General features: G+C 37.6%; 1 protein-coding gene across 2 annotated transcripts in view; it reads right to left on the bottom strand.

Moving 5' to 3' along the window:
- myo6b (myosin VIb) overlaps positions 1–18,046 on the bottom strand; it is a 31,018-nt gene that overhangs the window by 6,589 nt on the left and 6,383 nt on the right. For both annotated transcript variants that reach the window (XM_068339487.1, XM_068339488.1), the window contains exons 9-27: positions 17,827–17,991; positions 17,084–17,164; positions 15,257–15,437; positions 14,672–14,816; positions 12,853–13,010; positions 12,459–12,550; positions 11,912–11,984; positions 10,646–10,773; positions 9,727–9,822; positions 9,064–9,234; positions 8,205–8,243; positions 7,963–8,056; positions 7,641–7,771; positions 7,419–7,496; positions 7,167–7,296; positions 4,389–4,479; positions 3,218–3,368; positions 1,796–2,007; positions 1,596–1,674 (exon numbers count right to left, since the gene is read on the bottom strand). In XM_068339487.1, coding sequence (XP_068195588.1) covers positions 1,596–1,674; positions 1,796–2,007; positions 3,218–3,368; positions 4,389–4,479; positions 7,167–7,296; positions 7,419–7,496; positions 7,641–7,771; positions 7,963–8,056; positions 8,205–8,243; positions 9,064–9,234; positions 9,727–9,822; positions 10,646–10,773; positions 11,912–11,984; positions 12,459–12,550; positions 12,853–13,010; positions 14,672–14,816; positions 15,257–15,437; positions 17,084–17,164; positions 17,827–17,991 — 2,295 coding nt within the window. The remainder of the gene's footprint in view (positions 1–1,595; positions 1,675–1,795; positions 2,008–3,217; positions 3,369–4,388; positions 4,480–7,166; positions 7,297–7,418; positions 7,497–7,640; positions 7,772–7,962; positions 8,057–8,204; positions 8,244–9,063; positions 9,235–9,726; positions 9,823–10,645; positions 10,774–11,911; positions 11,985–12,458; positions 12,551–12,852; positions 13,011–14,671; positions 14,817–15,256; positions 15,438–17,083; positions 17,165–17,826; positions 17,992–18,046) is intronic.

Genomic DNA, 18,046 nt, shown 5'->3' with positions numbered 1-18,046 from the left:
CACTTCTGTGAGTTATAAGTATAACACGTTAGAACTCTTCAAAAGGAGGATGTTCCCCTTTAAATAGATAAACACAGCAGAGGTGAATGTAGGCTGGTGAAAAAAGGTTAGCTTGAAAGACATCATGATACTTAGCTTGAAGGGAGTAGTGCACAGTCCTAGGATAACCTTTGACATAGCAGAAAATACCAAAGAACATAATAAATCGAAGTCACAGCAGACACCTTTGGAACCTTCACACCTTTCAACTTTAAAGCTGCAAATAAACAAACTTTGCAAGGAGCCTCTAGAGACATGCGGCTTGTGACAGCCTGGTGTCAACGGTGTCAACACTCGAAAGAAAAAAATGACAGCATGCAAATGTCCAACTGGGTTTGGGCTTTAAAAGGGCTTTAGATGTGCAGAAGGTGTGATACACGGATGAATGGAAAGTGAAAAGCAGTGGAGCAGGTGTGTGCATTCATAAGGAAACACAAAGGAGAGAAATAGCAATGAAGCAATAAATGTGACGGGTTAAATTTGAGTTAGTGCAACCAGCAGGGATGAATAAAGGTGAAAACATGGAGATGATAATAAAACACAGGACAAAGGAGGATAAAGTAGTTCAGTAAGGACAAACTCATCGATCAAGATCATGTGGGCAATCCTCTGATAATCTGATCAATGTCATGATCCGGCTGTTGCTGGGAGATTAAAGAGCTAACAAATGTTTCCCTCTGAGGGTGGAGCAGGCGTGTCTGACACCGGGAGGAAACATTACAACCATACCGATAGTTTTCTGTGATTTGCTTTGTTAAGGCTGTTTGTGTTCCCTGTTTGTCCCTTTCCCCTCTCTGCTCCTGTGTTCTCCTCATTGATTGCTCAGGAGGTGCTGCTGGCCTGAGACAAGGGCTTTAAAGATCCTGCTGCAGCATCAGGGGGTGGAGGCAGGTTACTGTTGTGTTATGAATCTTTGCAAAATTATCTTTTAGATTCGGTGGATAACAGTGAGATAACACATTAACATTTATGTTAAGGTGGTTTTATCAGAAATAGCTTATCTTTATTTGACAAATAGATCAAAACCAAAATAATTTCAGAGAAAAAAAAAGAGCAAATTTTTGGAACATTCTCAACAATCTCATTATAAGAATTATTCAAAAATTTCAGCTGACTCATTCATCTATTAACTCACAGGTTATTTTAATTGATAGCGATGTTATACAAACAAATGCTTGCAGGTGCTACTCTTGAGTGCTGCTTTTTGTGTAAAACGTAGTTTCACCGTAGATGCCGCTTTTGTGTGAGAGCTGGGAACAGCTAGAGACAAATTTTCCAGAAATAATAAGGCACGTCACTTTATAGAAACTGACCCAGTGAAAGTCTGACTCAGTTTGGATTCAGATTAAATCTAGGACACCACCAGGTTTAAGTGTGATACAGAAGAGTAAGGAAGGTATGGGCAGTCACTGGCTGCAGGGACAAAGGGCTTTTCACCTCTTAGAGTTAAAAAAGAAGCCAGGAAAAGGCTATGGTACCAAAAAGGTCATCACAGATAGAGAAAATGTTTATATATTAAAAATAAATAAAATAAAATATTTCAGAATCGTTCAAACCTGTATCACTTTCTCTTCATCCTCCCTTTTTTTTCTACCCTCCTCCTCTTCCTTCCTCTTCAGCTCCATCTCTGCTTTCCTAAAATGTTTACAGTAAAGACAAAGTTTCTTTAGAGGCTGACAGATATCTTATAGTTTAAAACCTTCTACTTTGTGTTAAAACATTTCTACTGATAGCCACCACCGACCGCTCCACTTACAATCTTCTTTCCTCCTCCTCCTGTTTGCGTCGCTGGTCTTCCTTCTCCCTTCTCTTCCTCTCTTTTTCCATCTCTTCTTCGATTTTTTTCAGCCTCTCAGTCTCTTCTTCCTCCTGCTTCTTCTTTTGCATTGAGGAGAGCAGCTGCTCTGAGCGTTTCACCAGCCCTTGGTACTCTGTGTCAATCTCTTTTCGAGTCATAACCTCTGTGTTCTAAGGAGCCAAGAGAATAAATGAGAACAGCAGATCCTGATCATGGTCAATGAAAGGAAACAATATATTTTTAAACTGTTTCGTATATTATTAGCCTTAAGCCCATGAACACCTTTACCACAGCATGTTTATTAATATAAAAACAGATGAGATTATCTCTGGACTGATGTTTTAATCATAGTTAGCTCATTACCAAAGTTCTACGAGGTGAGAGAACAATTTACACCATCACTCTGCCCACGCTGCAGAGTTGCTAGCACAGCCTTCCCATGTGGTAACAAGGGAAGACACTGACTGACATTGTGCCTGTCACTCGTACACTGTAGCCACAGTTGTCTATTCCCCACTCTGCTTGTCAGACAATCGGCGGTCTGAGAAGAGGTCACCATAATGTGAAGATTCATTAGTGGCAGACTCTAACGGTGGCACAGGGAGGAAAGATGACAAGGTCTCATCCCTGAAGTCTGAATGACAGCCAATACATCTCATGCATTATTCACTTAGAGATGCCTCGCCAAGAGCAATTTCAAATGATTCAGAATGCTGCAAGTGTTGACAATGAGGCTGTTAATAGTTTAACAGAGGAAAATAAGAAATGTGGAGAGGTTGAGTGGGGTAGAGAAAGGGTGAAGAGTCACAGGTGCTTCGGTGTCACTCAGGGGTCTGTGAGCCTCATGAATATACATGCTAGCTGCATACAGGTAATACCAGAGAAGAAGAATAATAGAAGAATATGTTGCCCAAATGTCTGCATAGCATGTAGATGTGTTTTTGTTGGCATCATTAACCTGCAGGGTCCAATTGTACAGATACGTATTATGCAGAAAAATCTGTTAAAGAGAATTTTGCAAAAGAGCATCTTCCAAATTATACTATTGAAAACAAGACCATGTTTTCATCACCTGTATCCTCTCTTTATCCTGAATTGATTGCAAATATTGATTCTGACAGAAGTAACAGGGCACAGTAAACAGACGGAAAGAACTAGATCTACAAGGATGAGATGCAGAGAAGCACATAAACTAGGCAGTCATGTTTAAAGCTGCTTGCTGTAAGAATAAAGAAGAATATCTAATGTTTATTGCACACCCTACTGCTCACATTGTGTCACTGTATCAATGTAAAACAGAAAAAGTGTTAACATAAGCAGCTTTACCACGTTTTAATTAAACAAATAAAGAGAGTCAGACCTGCCCACTCTGCCACAGACCTTTATCTTTGCTAACAGAGCATCAATGGAGGCGGCCAAATCCTGAACTTGTTTGGCCATCTCCTGTTTGCGCTCCTTCAGCCCGTTCACGACCTCATTGAACCGCTCCATGTGTTTCTTCAGGTTTCGAACCTTTATCATACCGTCAATGCTATAAGAGAAAGAAAATGCAATTTTAAAACTTAGGGGGAATTTGGTGAAATTAAGTGATCACTTTCAGACATAGTGAATTAAAAATAATTTTTTAAAGTTATAATCCTGTCCATTTAGTAAATGTTTTAAGTCATGTCCTGATCAAAGTCCTGGTCCGGGTCGTTGAAACTATTTAAATCAGATGTGATTTGGGAAGTTATTTTAGTCATCCATACAAATTCACACTTAACTGTCAGCTTCTGGGTCACAGTTGTTAGTAGAATAAGATCAGAGATCAGAAGTGTCTTTGCGTGGCTGCGTTGAAATTTATTAACACAACTTCAACCTTCTGACCATTATGCAAGATGATTTAGTAGGAGTGGGTGGAGGTCAGCCGTCCCTTGCAGCACTGTGCAATCTGTGATTAAAACTCTCCCTTCCGTCACACCACATACTTCAGTCAGAAATTACATTTCCATTTCACATCAACTTCAGAAAAATTTGTCTTGAATATTTATTTCAAGAATTTGTGGTATTCTTTGTTCCAGAAAATGAAACATTAATCTAATTCATTCACTAAAAATCCTTTTTTTTTCAATGCACATGTCTCTTGGTGTAAAATATTCAATCATGCATCTTTACTATACAAGAATTGTCAATAAAAAGTCTGACTCTGAAATACTACAATATTTTAAAACCCATCAACTGGATGAGGGCTTTCAAAGAAGTCACTTTTCCAAATGGTACCCAGTCCAGCAGGGCATTCAGTTTTTCTATAAGCAGCACAGTTCAACATCATTTCTCCAAAGATGGCTTTCTAGATTGATTTGAACTCATGAGAGCACAATGAGAAAAAGCTATCAAACAGTATTGAGTAACAACAATGTTTTATCAATGGCACACAAAGACATAACAGGGGAAAAAAAATAAGAACGCATGGGGTGCTGACATACAGAAAGACGGCAGTTGTAATGTATGCAATTGAAAGCTTGTGTGTGTGTGTGGGCACGTGTGTTAGTTACAGGAGCCAGAGACTCACCGTGGCTTATGTTTCTTCTTACACAACCACATACGCACTGTCTTCTGAATCTTAATGCATGCCAAAGCTCTGTAACTCATCTTGTTCCGGACTGCGGGAGAAATAAGGACAGGATTCAAACATAAATGTATAATAACACTAAAAGTGGTGGCTGAGGTGTTGACCATTAAAATGTCTGTTATTCCTCGCTAATAAAGTGTTGAAAGGAGACAAATAGACATCTGAACAACTTTATTTTAGCACAGACCTGAACTAAGGAAATTGTTTAACAATGTCTCCTTTAGATTCCAAAATAAAACTGTTTTGAAAGATAAATAAAATGACAGCATGACAAAACTGTAACAGTGTTAGAGTTAAATGATATAACCATTAAAAATGCTATAATTGATGCTACTATGGTGCACTGCCGTCCACCGGAGTGTACTCTGCCTCAAGCCTCAAGTCTGCTGGGATAGGCTCCAGCAACCCCTTGACTCACGACACAAGGGGAAACTGGTACTGAAGATGTATGTACAGTATGTACTTGATTCTACTGATTGAGAATTGTGATTGGGAACGATTGGGAACACAAATTACTGGTAAACTGTAATAATAAAGTGAATTTTTTAAGTAAATATATAGCCAGGACCGGGGATTTAAAGTTCCTCACACTAATGAAAGAACCTTGTGGTCAGACCTTGGAAGTTTTATGTTATTACTTTACAGTAATGTAATTTTATTTGATGCTTTTTCACAAAAAAGCAGAAACCAGGTTTTGGTGGTGGAAATCAATGACTAAGAACGGAAAGTAAAAGTTCAAGGAACTAATTTGAAAGCACTAGTTCATAACAGCTGGGGCTGCTGCTTTCAGTAATAATAATAACAAATGAAAACATGTGAAAAATGATTTCCTTATAGAGGTCAGACCTGGAAATAAAATAAACAGAAGAAAAGAAAAAATGTCTTCTACCATCATCAGACGTTGGAAAAGGAAAAGGCTTGATTAATGAAAATCAATAGCTGATTTGATGGTAATTGTTTAATGGCTTTATTTTTAGTCATGTCTCATATAAGTTGCCTTTTTCTTCTGTGCAGACGGACTGAGGAACTGGAGACTTCTGTCTAGTCACAAGCCCCGAGAGGAGCTTGTTCATAGTGTCATATGTCTATTAAAATAATGATTCAGGTTAAACAGCATAAAGCGTCACGGTGATGTTGAGCTGTAATTCATTCATCAAAAATTCATAATCAATCATGACTCAGGACATTGTGGTAAAAGATCTCAAACCTATAAATACACTTGACTGACAAAATCATTCCAGTTCAATTCAATTGGAAAATTGGAAGAATTGGAATTTTTATTGATTAAAGCGTTCAATACAATTGACCATGATTTACTTTTACAGAAATGCGACTGCTATGGGATCAGAGGAGTTGTAAATTGTTGGTTGAAAAGTTATTTAAGAAACAGACATCAATATGTGGAAATCAATGGAATAGCATCACAACAGAAAAAAAAATCACCAGTGGAATACCCCAAGGCTCTGTCTTGGGGCCTAAATTATTCATTTTGTATCTAAATGACATATGCAAAGTTTCAGAAATTTTAAAACTGGTAATTTTTGCAGATGATACTAATATGTATTTGCTCAGGACCGGATATTGCTCAGTTAATTTCCCAGGTGGGGTCAGAGCTGATAAAATTTTTTTAAAAAAAAGAAGGTTTTATTTAAATAAGTTATCTTTAAATGTGAAAAAGACCAAATTCATGATTTTTGCATACAACAAGTCAAGCGCAGAGGTCAAATTGATTTGGAATGGGATTGAAATTGAAAGGGTTTATGAAACAAGGTTTCTGGGAGTGATCATAGATCATCAGATTTGCTGGAAGCAACATATACAGTATATCAGGAATAATGATCAAAGACACTTGTTATATTGTATAAAATAAAACTAAATACATATTGAATAATAAAAGTCTGCACATATTGTATTCATCACCTGTGCTTCCATATCTTTCCTACTGCTGTGAAATCTTGGGAAACACATGTAAAACATATGTAGATCCTCTGATTAAATTGCAAAAAAGGGCAATACGACTAATTAATAAAGTAGGGTTTCATGATCGTACTAATGAACTTTTCATAAAATCAAATCTATTGAAATTTGTTGATATTTTAAAGTTAAATATGTTAAAAATTGTATTTCGAATTGTAAATAATGACGTTCCTTTAATCATTCAATCCTTTTATAAACTAAGAAAAAGCACATATAACCTCCGAGGTCTATTACGATTTGAGTCTATTAAAGCAACAACAAATGTCGGGCAAAGATGTATGTACTAGGAGTGAAACTGGAAACTCTGATTCTAAATTTTAGAAGATGAATTTAAGTTGATAAAAATTCTGTGTAAAATTCAAGAAAAAAATTAAATATGAGTTTATTGATGGATATAAATGTTTGTAAATTTGCAGAGGTGAAGTCATTGGATAGTGGTCAATAATTAAATTCAATGTTGTTATAAAACAAAAGAATGTTGTTGTTGTTGTAATTAAGATGTGCTAATCAGGATCGGCTTATATAATCAATTTGCTTCAGCCCAGTCCTTTTTTGGTTATTATCAATACAATTGAAATATGTATTGTTTTTATGTTTTTATGTAAATATGTATTGTGTCAAAATATGAATAACCAAAATAAATTTCATTCATTCATTCAATAAGTGATGTCTGAATCTTTGCCGTTGTTGTGCTGAAGAATTAGATGACAGGATGCCAGTAGCTCAGAGGATTCAACCTACGTTTGATGACAGACAGGCTGCACCATTGGACCTTCTTCCAAAGGCTGCACAGCAACCAAGTGTTGACCTTCTTCAACAGCTCTGCAAGGTGGTCTGGATCTGACTTCATGATCTGATCAAATTCAGCAAACTGATGCAAGCGCACATACACAAGAGGAGAGAGTGAGGTATGATTTATACAGTTGACAGATTACCTTGAGCTTAGCATAATAATCAGCAACTTCAAAGAATCTTCATTTGACTTTTCTGTACCTTTCCAGGACGGAAGAAAACTCTGGTCAATCCAAACTTGAAGTCATTGTCGTTTAGTCCCAGTGCTTTGAACAAGGCCTGGAGACAGTATATTATATTATATTATATTATATTATATTATATTATATTAGAGTTAATAATTTCCCAGTGTTTCTACAGGCCTTTTAAAAAATGTAATGAGCTCTGCAGTGAATGAGGAAACTTCAATTTTTATGATCCCACCTTGCAGAAGAGTCGTGGATTCAAGCGGGTGAGCTTGTCAGGCATGTACTGTTTATACATTTTGTAAAGCTCATGGAAGGGGGCTCTAGAGGGGAAGCCCCCCTGCATTAGGTCCAACACTGACACCATACCTAACAAAGAACCAAACGTTAATTAAAAAGAAACAGAATTGCCCGTGGAATTAGAATACACTGTAAAATTGGCTCAGTTGACTATGAACAGAACATTATGAGCTCAATGTTAACATGTTGATGTTTTTAGAGTGTATCAGAGTGGGTGTGACCTCAACTTGGGTCAACCTATTAACCTGCTTTTGTCTTACCTGAGCACTGCAGCTGTGAGAGAATCAGAGCTCCTTCAAACTGGTGGCTGACCATCTTTAAGTTGGGTTTTACACAACGGATGAAGCTCGAGCCCTAAGCACACAAACAGTAATGAAGACAAACATGTAGTGCACTAGTGGTGTTACAACGTTATACAAAGTAAAGGATGATTTACTCCACACTGAGTTGTATTGAAAACACGAGACAATAGAACCAGCACATTGACATTAACAGTACTCACAGTACTACGAAGCTTTTCCAGCAGCAGATTCAGCTGAGTCTGTGTGTGTGAGGACAAGAGGAAAAGTGTAATTATTTGGATTTTTTTGTTTTTGATGAAAACAGCCCCGACAAATCTTTCAAAACACAAAGTGATATACCTGTACATCATTTTTGCAAGTGAGCAAGGGAGCAACCGAACAAACAATCATCCAAGGACACAGGCGGGGTACAATTCAGCATTTAACATATTGCATTTACTCTCCATATAACATTCTATTTAGTGATGCCTTCTTGGAAGACAAACATCTTTGACTCTGAGTGGATCATTAAAGATAAAAGCATAGAAGTTATATTTGTGATGAAGAACCTGCATGTCAAAAAAACAACAAGTCTTGTTGAAACAAGACTTGTGGCTGGATACGATTCTGGCTTCACTTCACTATGCTTCAATTTTTTTCTTTTTCTTGTTTTTTTTCACCTGCTCTGTTTTCTAACACCTCTCTATTATACCTCACGCTGACTTTATCCCGCTTTATCCACCAAGAAGAGGAAAAAGATGGGAGACTGGAGGCAATCTAAGAAAGTGGATCCCTGAACAAGGAGAAGGAAGAAGGACTGGGGGAAGAGTAGAAAGGCAAAAAAATTACAGAACAGATCAAGATTAAAGTTAGAAAAATCTGGAAAGATAGAAAGACTGTGACACTGATCTGTTCTGATATCTTTAGTTAATAGTACCGTACAGTACAACTCAGAGAAGCTACAATAACATAAAGATGTCAACTTTAGAAGTATTATCATAAACGGTGAAAGTTTAATTAAGTACTTCATGTTGAGGGACTGTGTAACCCTAATCCACCAACTACAACAGACTTTCTGACCTTGAACTTGTTGCCGACGCTGATGAAGCTGAGTTTGCCCGCTTTCAGTTTGGAGTCCTTGGTGGTGGTGGAGTTCTCAAACAGCTCTCGAACAAATTTGTCTTTTGATTCACACACTAAGCTCTCCAATGACATGTGGAGGGCATCATTATTCTTCTCCACGAATCGAGTCTGTGGAAACGCAGAAGTGAAACACTTCTATACAGATGTGAAACATACAAAAACACATGGAGATAGCCTGAATCTGTGCCTCATTATCACCAAAGCAACCTCGACAAAAGTGATGCATTGTTGTGACAGCTTGAACGAGGACAAATGAAACCTTGGTGCCGGAGTGATTATTTGATTAAGAAGACAATTTGGCTATGGTACAATCATGTTTATTAATGATATTAAGCATGGTGGATGTTTGCAAGTCAAAGCAAGCAGTTTTATTTTCAAGTTAAAGCAAATGAGTTGTTAAAAGATAAATCAACAAAGAAAAAAATCAATAGCTAGCGTAACATCTGTTTAACATAAGATTTTTTTCACATTTACCTTCTATCTTGACTGTTTATAAAACTGATGACTATTTAGAATATATTGTAATCACTGGTGTGAAAAATATTAAAACACCACCCAGCACCCACAGCCACATATCATAAGATCTATGTTAAGCATTACTGTTTCATAGCAGACGGCTCCTGCGAAGTGCCTGATGATAAATCCCTCATCATCCCGGAGGTTCCTGTGAATGGCTAGCTTGGACTTCCTGGGAACCTGTGTGGGAGAGGCAGAAAACAAATCAAGTTTAATGACAGTGTTACTACACATACATATTGATTTAACTCCAACCAACACCAACTCTACAGCAGAATCTTTCCACACCACTATTGACTAAAGAGTGCTGGTTCAAAGAATGAAACATTCAGATCAATGAAATGAAAGACAGCAAGAAATTAGAAGCAGTCCTGCTATAAAAGGACCATGGAGTCCCATTCATAGCATAATTTTCCAGATGGAAACTTAGATACGTCCCCTTTTTTAAGACTTCTTCAGGGAGGATGGCCATAATAAATTATACTAAATTTACAGCATATTTAAAACCATTCTGTTTGAAATCGATCAGATGAACACTTCTCAAGGTGAATCAGGTACACACTGGAATACATGCAGACAGAAATTCCTCACATTATGACTAGAGGATAAAATAATCTATATGACTAATAACTATTCCTGCAGCAGAATGTGCAGCCCCATCTAATCTTAAGCTTGAAATGGTGTCAAGGCTACAGTTCTAAAAGGATTTCACAGTAAAGGCTGACAGGCGAACAATAGTGGTAGCGACAAGAGACAGAGGGAGGTACTAGGATTGTGCGTCATTCACAATACTGCTGTTAAAATGAGGCAAAGTACAAATTACCACAATGAAAAAACTACTGCACAGCTTTTTCTCTGCCTGGCCTCACAAAGGAGCTCAGTGCACAGGCAAGGGGGATAACAGCAGAATACTGGAGAAGCCGCAAAGGCAGGGGGAGAAAGAAAACACAAAGAAAGAAAGAAAAAAGGAGAGGGAAAGAGAGAACAGCTACAGAGGTCTGACCGTCAGTCTGAAGTGGTCCTTATGTTTGCTGTGGACAGCCAATGTAAAGTGCTGGTCACTGGGTTGAGGAAGACGGTTCTCTTCATCTAGTATGTCCAGCACTCCTACCAGCTTTGCCTCTACTAGGTCTGGAAATAACAATTATCTATGTTTTAGTAATATGTCTACCTCAACGCAGTTTGAAATACTTGATGCTGATATGTATAACATTCTAAATTCAAACGTTTTTTCAACAAATGACCTTTGATGCAACAACAAAATACATGAATCTTACTAATGTACGGTAATTAGAAAGGGAGACGTCAAATCAATATAATTATGATGTGATTTTACAAAAGTAAACATCACCATCTATTTAACATCAGCCTAGAGGCTTTTGGTTTGTCTAATATCCATTCAATTTCTTAATTTTGTTCCCACTATTTAATGTTTCTGGAAGTGAATATTCAAAGCACATAACAGTTTTTTCAGGACGCTCATTTGGGCATATATATGAATTATTCATGCCATTTTGTGTTTGGAGTATAATCTAATAGTCAAGGACCTCAGACAAAATTTGCATGAACAAGCATGTGTGCATAAATCGCTGAGATTGATGATGATCAAATTAATGACCAACCCAAATGGTCATTTGCAAGTCATAAGTGTTATTCATGGTTGTCAGTTAACCTTGCACCTGAATAATCACAGCCTTTGAAATACAAATCAAAGCGTTTCACCTTGATACACTGACAGCTTCATCTTTTTCAGTTGAGAATTCATTTGAGGACAAGAAAACAAAAACGAGGGGGCATTATTACTCCAGCTTCTCACTGAACCAAATGAGGCCATAAAACCCACAAATACTAATTACGTTTTCTCCCTTCAGACACATAGACATGCCAGCTTCTTGGATAATAACAAGTCTGTATTTCTGTTGCCCTGACAGGTGCTTTTTCACTGCTTTCATATAAATCTTAGAGCAAAAGGCAAGGGCGAATAATCTCCATGTTACATTACTTTTGCGGTTTGACAGTTCAACAATCAGACAGTAAATAGTTTTCTTCTTGCATTTCATTTTCTCAAAAGGAAAAATGCAATCTTATGATGTCCCAGAGTTTCACTAGATGGTCATTTCACATTTGAAGATTAGCTGGAATACAGATGTCTGTAGATGTCAGTATAGTCTTACACGAGCATGGATTTGATTCCTGGCATGTGAAAGCACCTAAAGTCAGAAGGAGAAGGTCCTTCAGCGTGTCAGAAAGGAAGCTGGCAAACACTTACCTATGCAGTCTTGGTTGTCAACATAATGCACCTCATTCACTCCCAGACCTTCCTTTTGATAAAGCTCTTGCTCCTGTAAGAATATGGTCAAATAGCAAAAATCAAAGATAATACAGCATTATGAAAATTCGACGGTCCTAAATTATTTCTTCCAAGTGTCTTTCTAGATCTCAAAAGAATTTTTACAAAAAAACATGAACACATGGTTCAGATAATGAGAAAGAGGTCTAAAACAGAATGATAGCATCTTAATTGGAGACCTTGGAAGAGAATAACACTAAGAGATCACAGGAGAGAAACAAGTCTCTTTGTGTCCCATGAGAAATTAGCATTGTAATGAAAGAGGGCATCAGAGACGAAGGGAAAATATAAGTAATAAAAACAGATGAGAAAGACAGGAGCTTAGCGCACCAAAAAAACCGCACAACTTCCTCCTGGCTCATCATAGTCATTAATTTTGGCATGTTAGTGGCACAACATGGCCTGTTTCCCAGGACAAAAAAGTAAACCGTACAACCCCCGCCCGACCCACACATCACTGGCCTACCTCTTTCAGTATGCGCTCATTGAAAAACTGCTGCAGCTTCTCATTGCAGTAGTTAATGCAGAACTGCTCAAAGCTGTTATGTTCAAAATACTCTGAGGAGGAATGACAGAAGAAGCAGAAAAAACATTGTTCCAAATTGAAAATTTTCGCAAAGCCTTGGCAAATTATGGTTGGATGGAAATTAATTGTCAAGCATGAGGTCTGGTAACGAAATCCGTACAAACGCTAGGTTATTTAAATTAATAAGCAGGTTTCAACATAAGTATCTCTTTAGAAGATGCAAACACAACTATTGAAACATGCCATTTAACCAAAATTAACAAAATGCAGAAAATCTGTAAAACAAATCTACATGTCTTCCATATTTATTCGAACATTTAAGACATTTTATTACCAAACCCAGCAATGTCCAGCACTCCAATGAAGTTCGACGATGTCTCAAAGGGGAAACACTGGTTTACTCGTTTGACCACATGATCAAAGAGACGGCTGTACACAACCTTGGCCAGAGCATCACGGGCATTGTTTGCTTGTTCCACCTTTAGAGGCACCCTGGGGGGGAAACACACACAAAGTGGAGCAGTGAGAGACAGTCTGAAACTGGGACAGACTTGTCCCTTATTAAACCGCTCTCTTTTATTATTTTTTTCCTAATCAACCCAATTTTCATGTGGGTGCAAAACTTTAGCTGCTCTTGATGGGACACTTTTTGCTGCATCGTGCCGTTTCTCTACTGATTTCTGTAGCCAATCACCACTTCAACATCAGGGTTTCTGGGTCAAAGATGAGGTATTTACATCCCGCTTCAAAGCGTTGATGTATTGTAATTGTTTAATTGTGTGTTCGTCCGTCCATCCGTTAGTCCACCAAATATCTTTGCAACCATTGTAGATAGGAAGATGAAACAAAAAGGACGTTACTCGTGCAGCAAAGAGGATGAAAATAAGATGATGATCTTCACCTTGAGAAAACTAGGTCAAGGTCAAATTTCAACTTTTGTACACTGAGGAACCGGATAAGATAGAAAGACGAGGGAGAAGGCCAGTGTGAGTAAGACCATAGATCAAAGCTACTGCTCTGATCTATGAAAGTAGGTCAGAGTATTAGCTTTGATCTTTGACCTATGCAGGTAGGTCAGGGTAAAATTTTGAATTCAGGGTTGTCGCGGGATGTTGGAGTCTGTGACTGCCTTGGTTCTAGTTAACATTCAATATGAACTTCAACTCATCTAAGGACTCTAATTATACTGTAACACAAGTTATTTGAATTATTTTGACATTATTTTGTTGTGGAAAAGTACAATAATAACCCAGAGGTTGAAGTTGGGATGTAGGTGAATTTTAAAATAAAATATAAAAAAGTTGAAACCTCTTCACCATTCCTCTTGACAAAAAGGCCCTCATTTCAAGCAGCAACATTACTGATACATTACTCGGGTAATAATAAGTCCTTACACTAGTTGAATTCTCAGTTGTTCCTGACACCATCATATCCACCACCCATCCTGTTACCCTCAATTTCCAAAGGGCGGGGGACAGTCTGGGGCTTGATGACAAAGGCAAGCCCCTCTGCTGCACCTGCTCCCCAGACACCAGGCCTTTACAGTACTGAAGCCATGCTCGCCTGCCTCTTCAGATACAGGCTACATTATTTATGTGGAGAAAAACACTTCCAGGCCAGACCGACATCTGGCCCTTCTGAAATATTTATCTGTTAAACCTGGCCCCATCATTCAAACACCACATCACTCCCAAAGTACACAAGACCAAGGCAAATAATGAAATACTGAAGGGCATGCAATAAAATTGAAGTACAATTTACACAATCAAAAACAAAAGCCATATGAAACCCTCCTCTAATCCTATTAAAGTGACCATTTTTCAAAGCATCAGTCAGATTTATCATAAAACTTTCCGAGAATACCTTGTAATAAAAAAAAGACTGAATAAGGCTCAGGATATTATGTGATCATTTTGAGCAAATTAAAAATCTTAGCAGGATAGTAACAAGAAAAACATCAATTTTCTCCACCAACTGTGAATTAAATTATGTGTTGGGAATTTAAAATCGACCATGAGTTTCCTGCATGGTTCATTTGTCAGTAAACAGCAACAGTGACAACAGAATGACTTCAAACAGAATAAATTGTTCTCAACAAAACTATTTCTCCACAAGTCGAAATGAGTCAGAAGCTACATGCTTCTCGGTCTTACTTGATAACTGTTCCTTTAGCGCCCCCTGCTGTAGTGAGCATGACCCTGGTTGTGAGGCTGACACGCAAATCATCCTGGTCCAGACCAAGCAGATAAGCGCAGTACTGCAGGGTCTGGCCCGACTGATTCTTCAGGACACAACCCCCTGAAATGAGAAGACACAAGCCAAAGAAACTGGGATGTGAAAAAAAATAATTTCTTTCCCTCTGTATCAGTGAATTTATTAAACCCAGAGACACTGTATCCTTCTAAGAGACAGAGAGAGGAAAATATGAGGCCAAAGAACAGACAAAGATGGATTAATGTAATTGTTTAAGACCAAATGTTGTTGATATCCAAGGAAAACAGATCCATACTTCAATATGTTAAGACTGTTCTAACAGTAAAACACACCTATGGAATTCTTTGTGCCAGTATTTGTTGAAATATGTCATTAATATCAGCCTGATATTCAGTTCATAGAAGATTTTTTACAGGTGGTTAACAACTAGACAACTAATACTAGGGTAGAATAATAATTTTCCCTATAGCAATCAATAAAGTTGATTTCATTTCATTTCATATCAGTAATGATATTCATCACACCTGAGGAGCTCCCGGTTTCTTCGAAGTCAATGTTGCCCAGATGCAGAACACCAGAAACCACCCTGAACAGGTCCAGCTTCTCAGTGTCGTTGAGACCGATCTTCTTCATGGCCACACACATCCTGTTAAAGTCACTCTGGTCGTCAAGAAGAGGATCCTTCAGGGCACCAAGCTTTACGTGCTACAAAGTACAAATGAGTCAGAAAAACCTGGGGTCAGAGGAAAAATGACAAGTTCATGTTCAATGTTCACCTCATATTAAAGTTTACAAAATTTTAAATGGCATTTTTATTCTTGATAAAATATATGTTGTTAAATTTTTAGTATACCAATTCTTAAATTTATTTGCAGGAGATCCAATAGGCTATGCTAAGACATTAAAGCCATATGCTTACTGTGACAAGGACTTTCCACCCAGCACAAGAACCAAGAACACCCCATTCTATGAACTACAGATGCAGTTTTCCCACTACACTATTAATAAAACAACAGACATTGTAATATTAACCAATATTACACATCTGACATAAGCAGAAATACTGGCATGCAGACTGAAAGGTCACTGGATGAGAAATTCACCAGAAGAGATGGTCAATCATAGAGTGACAACAAGCACTGTACAATTACTAAATAGAACTGATGTCCCTGTTCTTGTCAGACCCTTCAAGCCGCACACATGAAAATGAACACAAATACAAACTCTTCATCTTTGTTTTAAGAAAAAAGCTGAATACACAAGCACTCATTATATTTCCTGTCAAAGCAGCAAACAGCCATGGCCAAACCCGGCAGACATGCAGAGGAAGAGGAAGCTTGCAGTCTTTACTTCCTGTTTGCACTACAAACAGCAACATGCAAAACATGAGTATGTTTACTTTAGGAAAAACACTGAATTAAGAGCAGGAAGCAAAAGAAACTGATAAGAAAAGATGTATCACCTTATTGTCCTATATAACAACATGGAGGGACAGACAGATGTACAACAAATTAGCTGAATACTGATAACTCACAATGCACCCACAACTAGGCATTTCATCAAGTTATTGCTGGTTGAGCCTATAGTAATGTAATATTAAAAGTACTGTAATAAAAGGAGACATTTGACAAAGTTGAAAATGGAAATAGAACAAACAAAAAATGTAAAACATTTCTAATCTTCACTTGGCATCCAGCGTTTGAAGTGGAATATACAAAGGCTGAAAAAAGTTCTGTGCAGCATATATGACGAACTCCTGTGTAAGAATCAAGGAATAGAGGTTATAACCATCCTCAGGGGAAAGAAATAAAGTTTCATTGCAACTCTCTCATTAATGAGCAAAACCATAAAAGGAACTCAAACAACTCCGTTGTTTACCACTAGCTCACCTGATTTTCCTGAAACTGATATAACAATAAAAGAGAATTAAGGAAAAAGTTAAATGAATATGCATAATTAGTCCCTGAGAGAGAGGCATGTCACACATATTCATTCATTTGTTGTGTGGTAATAATTATACATTTCCTTGCAGGCTTTGTAGCAAGGATCAACAAGACACTGCTTCTGTTTTATGGCATACATAATGCTTCTCCACATCTCCAACTGGTTCCCCTAGGATACGGTCTGGCATTTACTTTCAGACCCGTGTCTCACTCACTTGCTTTTGTGAAAAGAAGAAAGAAATTCTGCCTAAATAATTTACTGCAATGGAAAGAAGAAAACTGTGCTACATTACCATATATTCTTTTCCTTCTCTCTTCAGCTTGAAATATGATTACAATAGGTAAATGTTGGCCAAGTATCCAAAAGTTCATTGATTACAAAGAATACAGAAAACACTGTGACATTACCTCCAGACTCTTGCGGTTCTGCATGATTTGCTTATCAGAATCCTTATTGGCAAAATATCTGGTGCACCCTCGGTTCAGGTACTACAAGACAGAGAAAAAAAATCACCTCTGAAACGTAGAATTAGAACTAGGATAAATTAAACTCAAACACAGTATGAATTCATTTCAGTAGGGGGAGCAATCCCTATGGGGATATTTCTATTGATTTCCATCATCTAAAAAGATTTACTTTGCTGTCTTCTAATTTAGCTCCACAGCTGACTGGTAGGGAAGTAATTGCCTCTGTTGATGTTGTTGTCGCCTCAGGGAAATGATATAATAGTGCTATGATAAACACCTGAAGGAACAGCTTGAGCTACTCGTTGTTCCATTAAATATTGTTTTGCAGTGCACGGAGAAGAAAATTAAGGTCCTGGTAAACACTGTTTTGCTCTCCAGGTTTGGCCCTGTTGATGTTATTATTGTATATAAAGGAAAATAATGTCACTGTAAAATATGTTGTTGCAAAGGGAATTTTTATTTAATTTTGGGCATTTCTTGAAGTCACAAAATAAATTGTGACGTCTACTGGGCTTCCATAGAAATGCCAATTGTTCAGTATGTTCAAAATGCTGAACAGGAAATCATAACATCCATTTAATTAAGGGCTTTAAATAAACATTTAAGTTAGTTTCCTTTACAAATATCCTCCGATTCACTTTGGACGAGTAAAAATTGATGCCCTGGCATCTGAAACCACTGACCCTAAAGCTGTCTGGAGAATCCAGGTGCAGTTTTTCTTTTAAGTCGTCGGACGCTCCGGCACACAGCCTGTAGAAGATGTGGTAATTCCTCTCATCTTTACTTTGCATGCAAATCCTTGATTTCTCTAGTAAGTAATGTGAGACAAACCCACCCACAACTGCATCCTGAGAACATGAGAGAAAAATCAGTTCTTAAATCACGTATTACAATTACAAAAGA

This window comes from Antennarius striatus, chromosome 17 (genome assembly GCF_040054535.1).
Source record: "Antennarius striatus isolate MH-2024 chromosome 17, ASM4005453v1, whole genome shotgun sequence".
NCBI classification, from domain to species: domain Eukaryota; kingdom Metazoa; phylum Chordata; class Actinopteri; order Lophiiformes; family Antennariidae; genus Antennarius; species Antennarius striatus.
The sequence above is the reverse complement of the archived record's forward strand: the minus strand, read 5'-3'. Positions and strand labels throughout refer to the sequence as shown.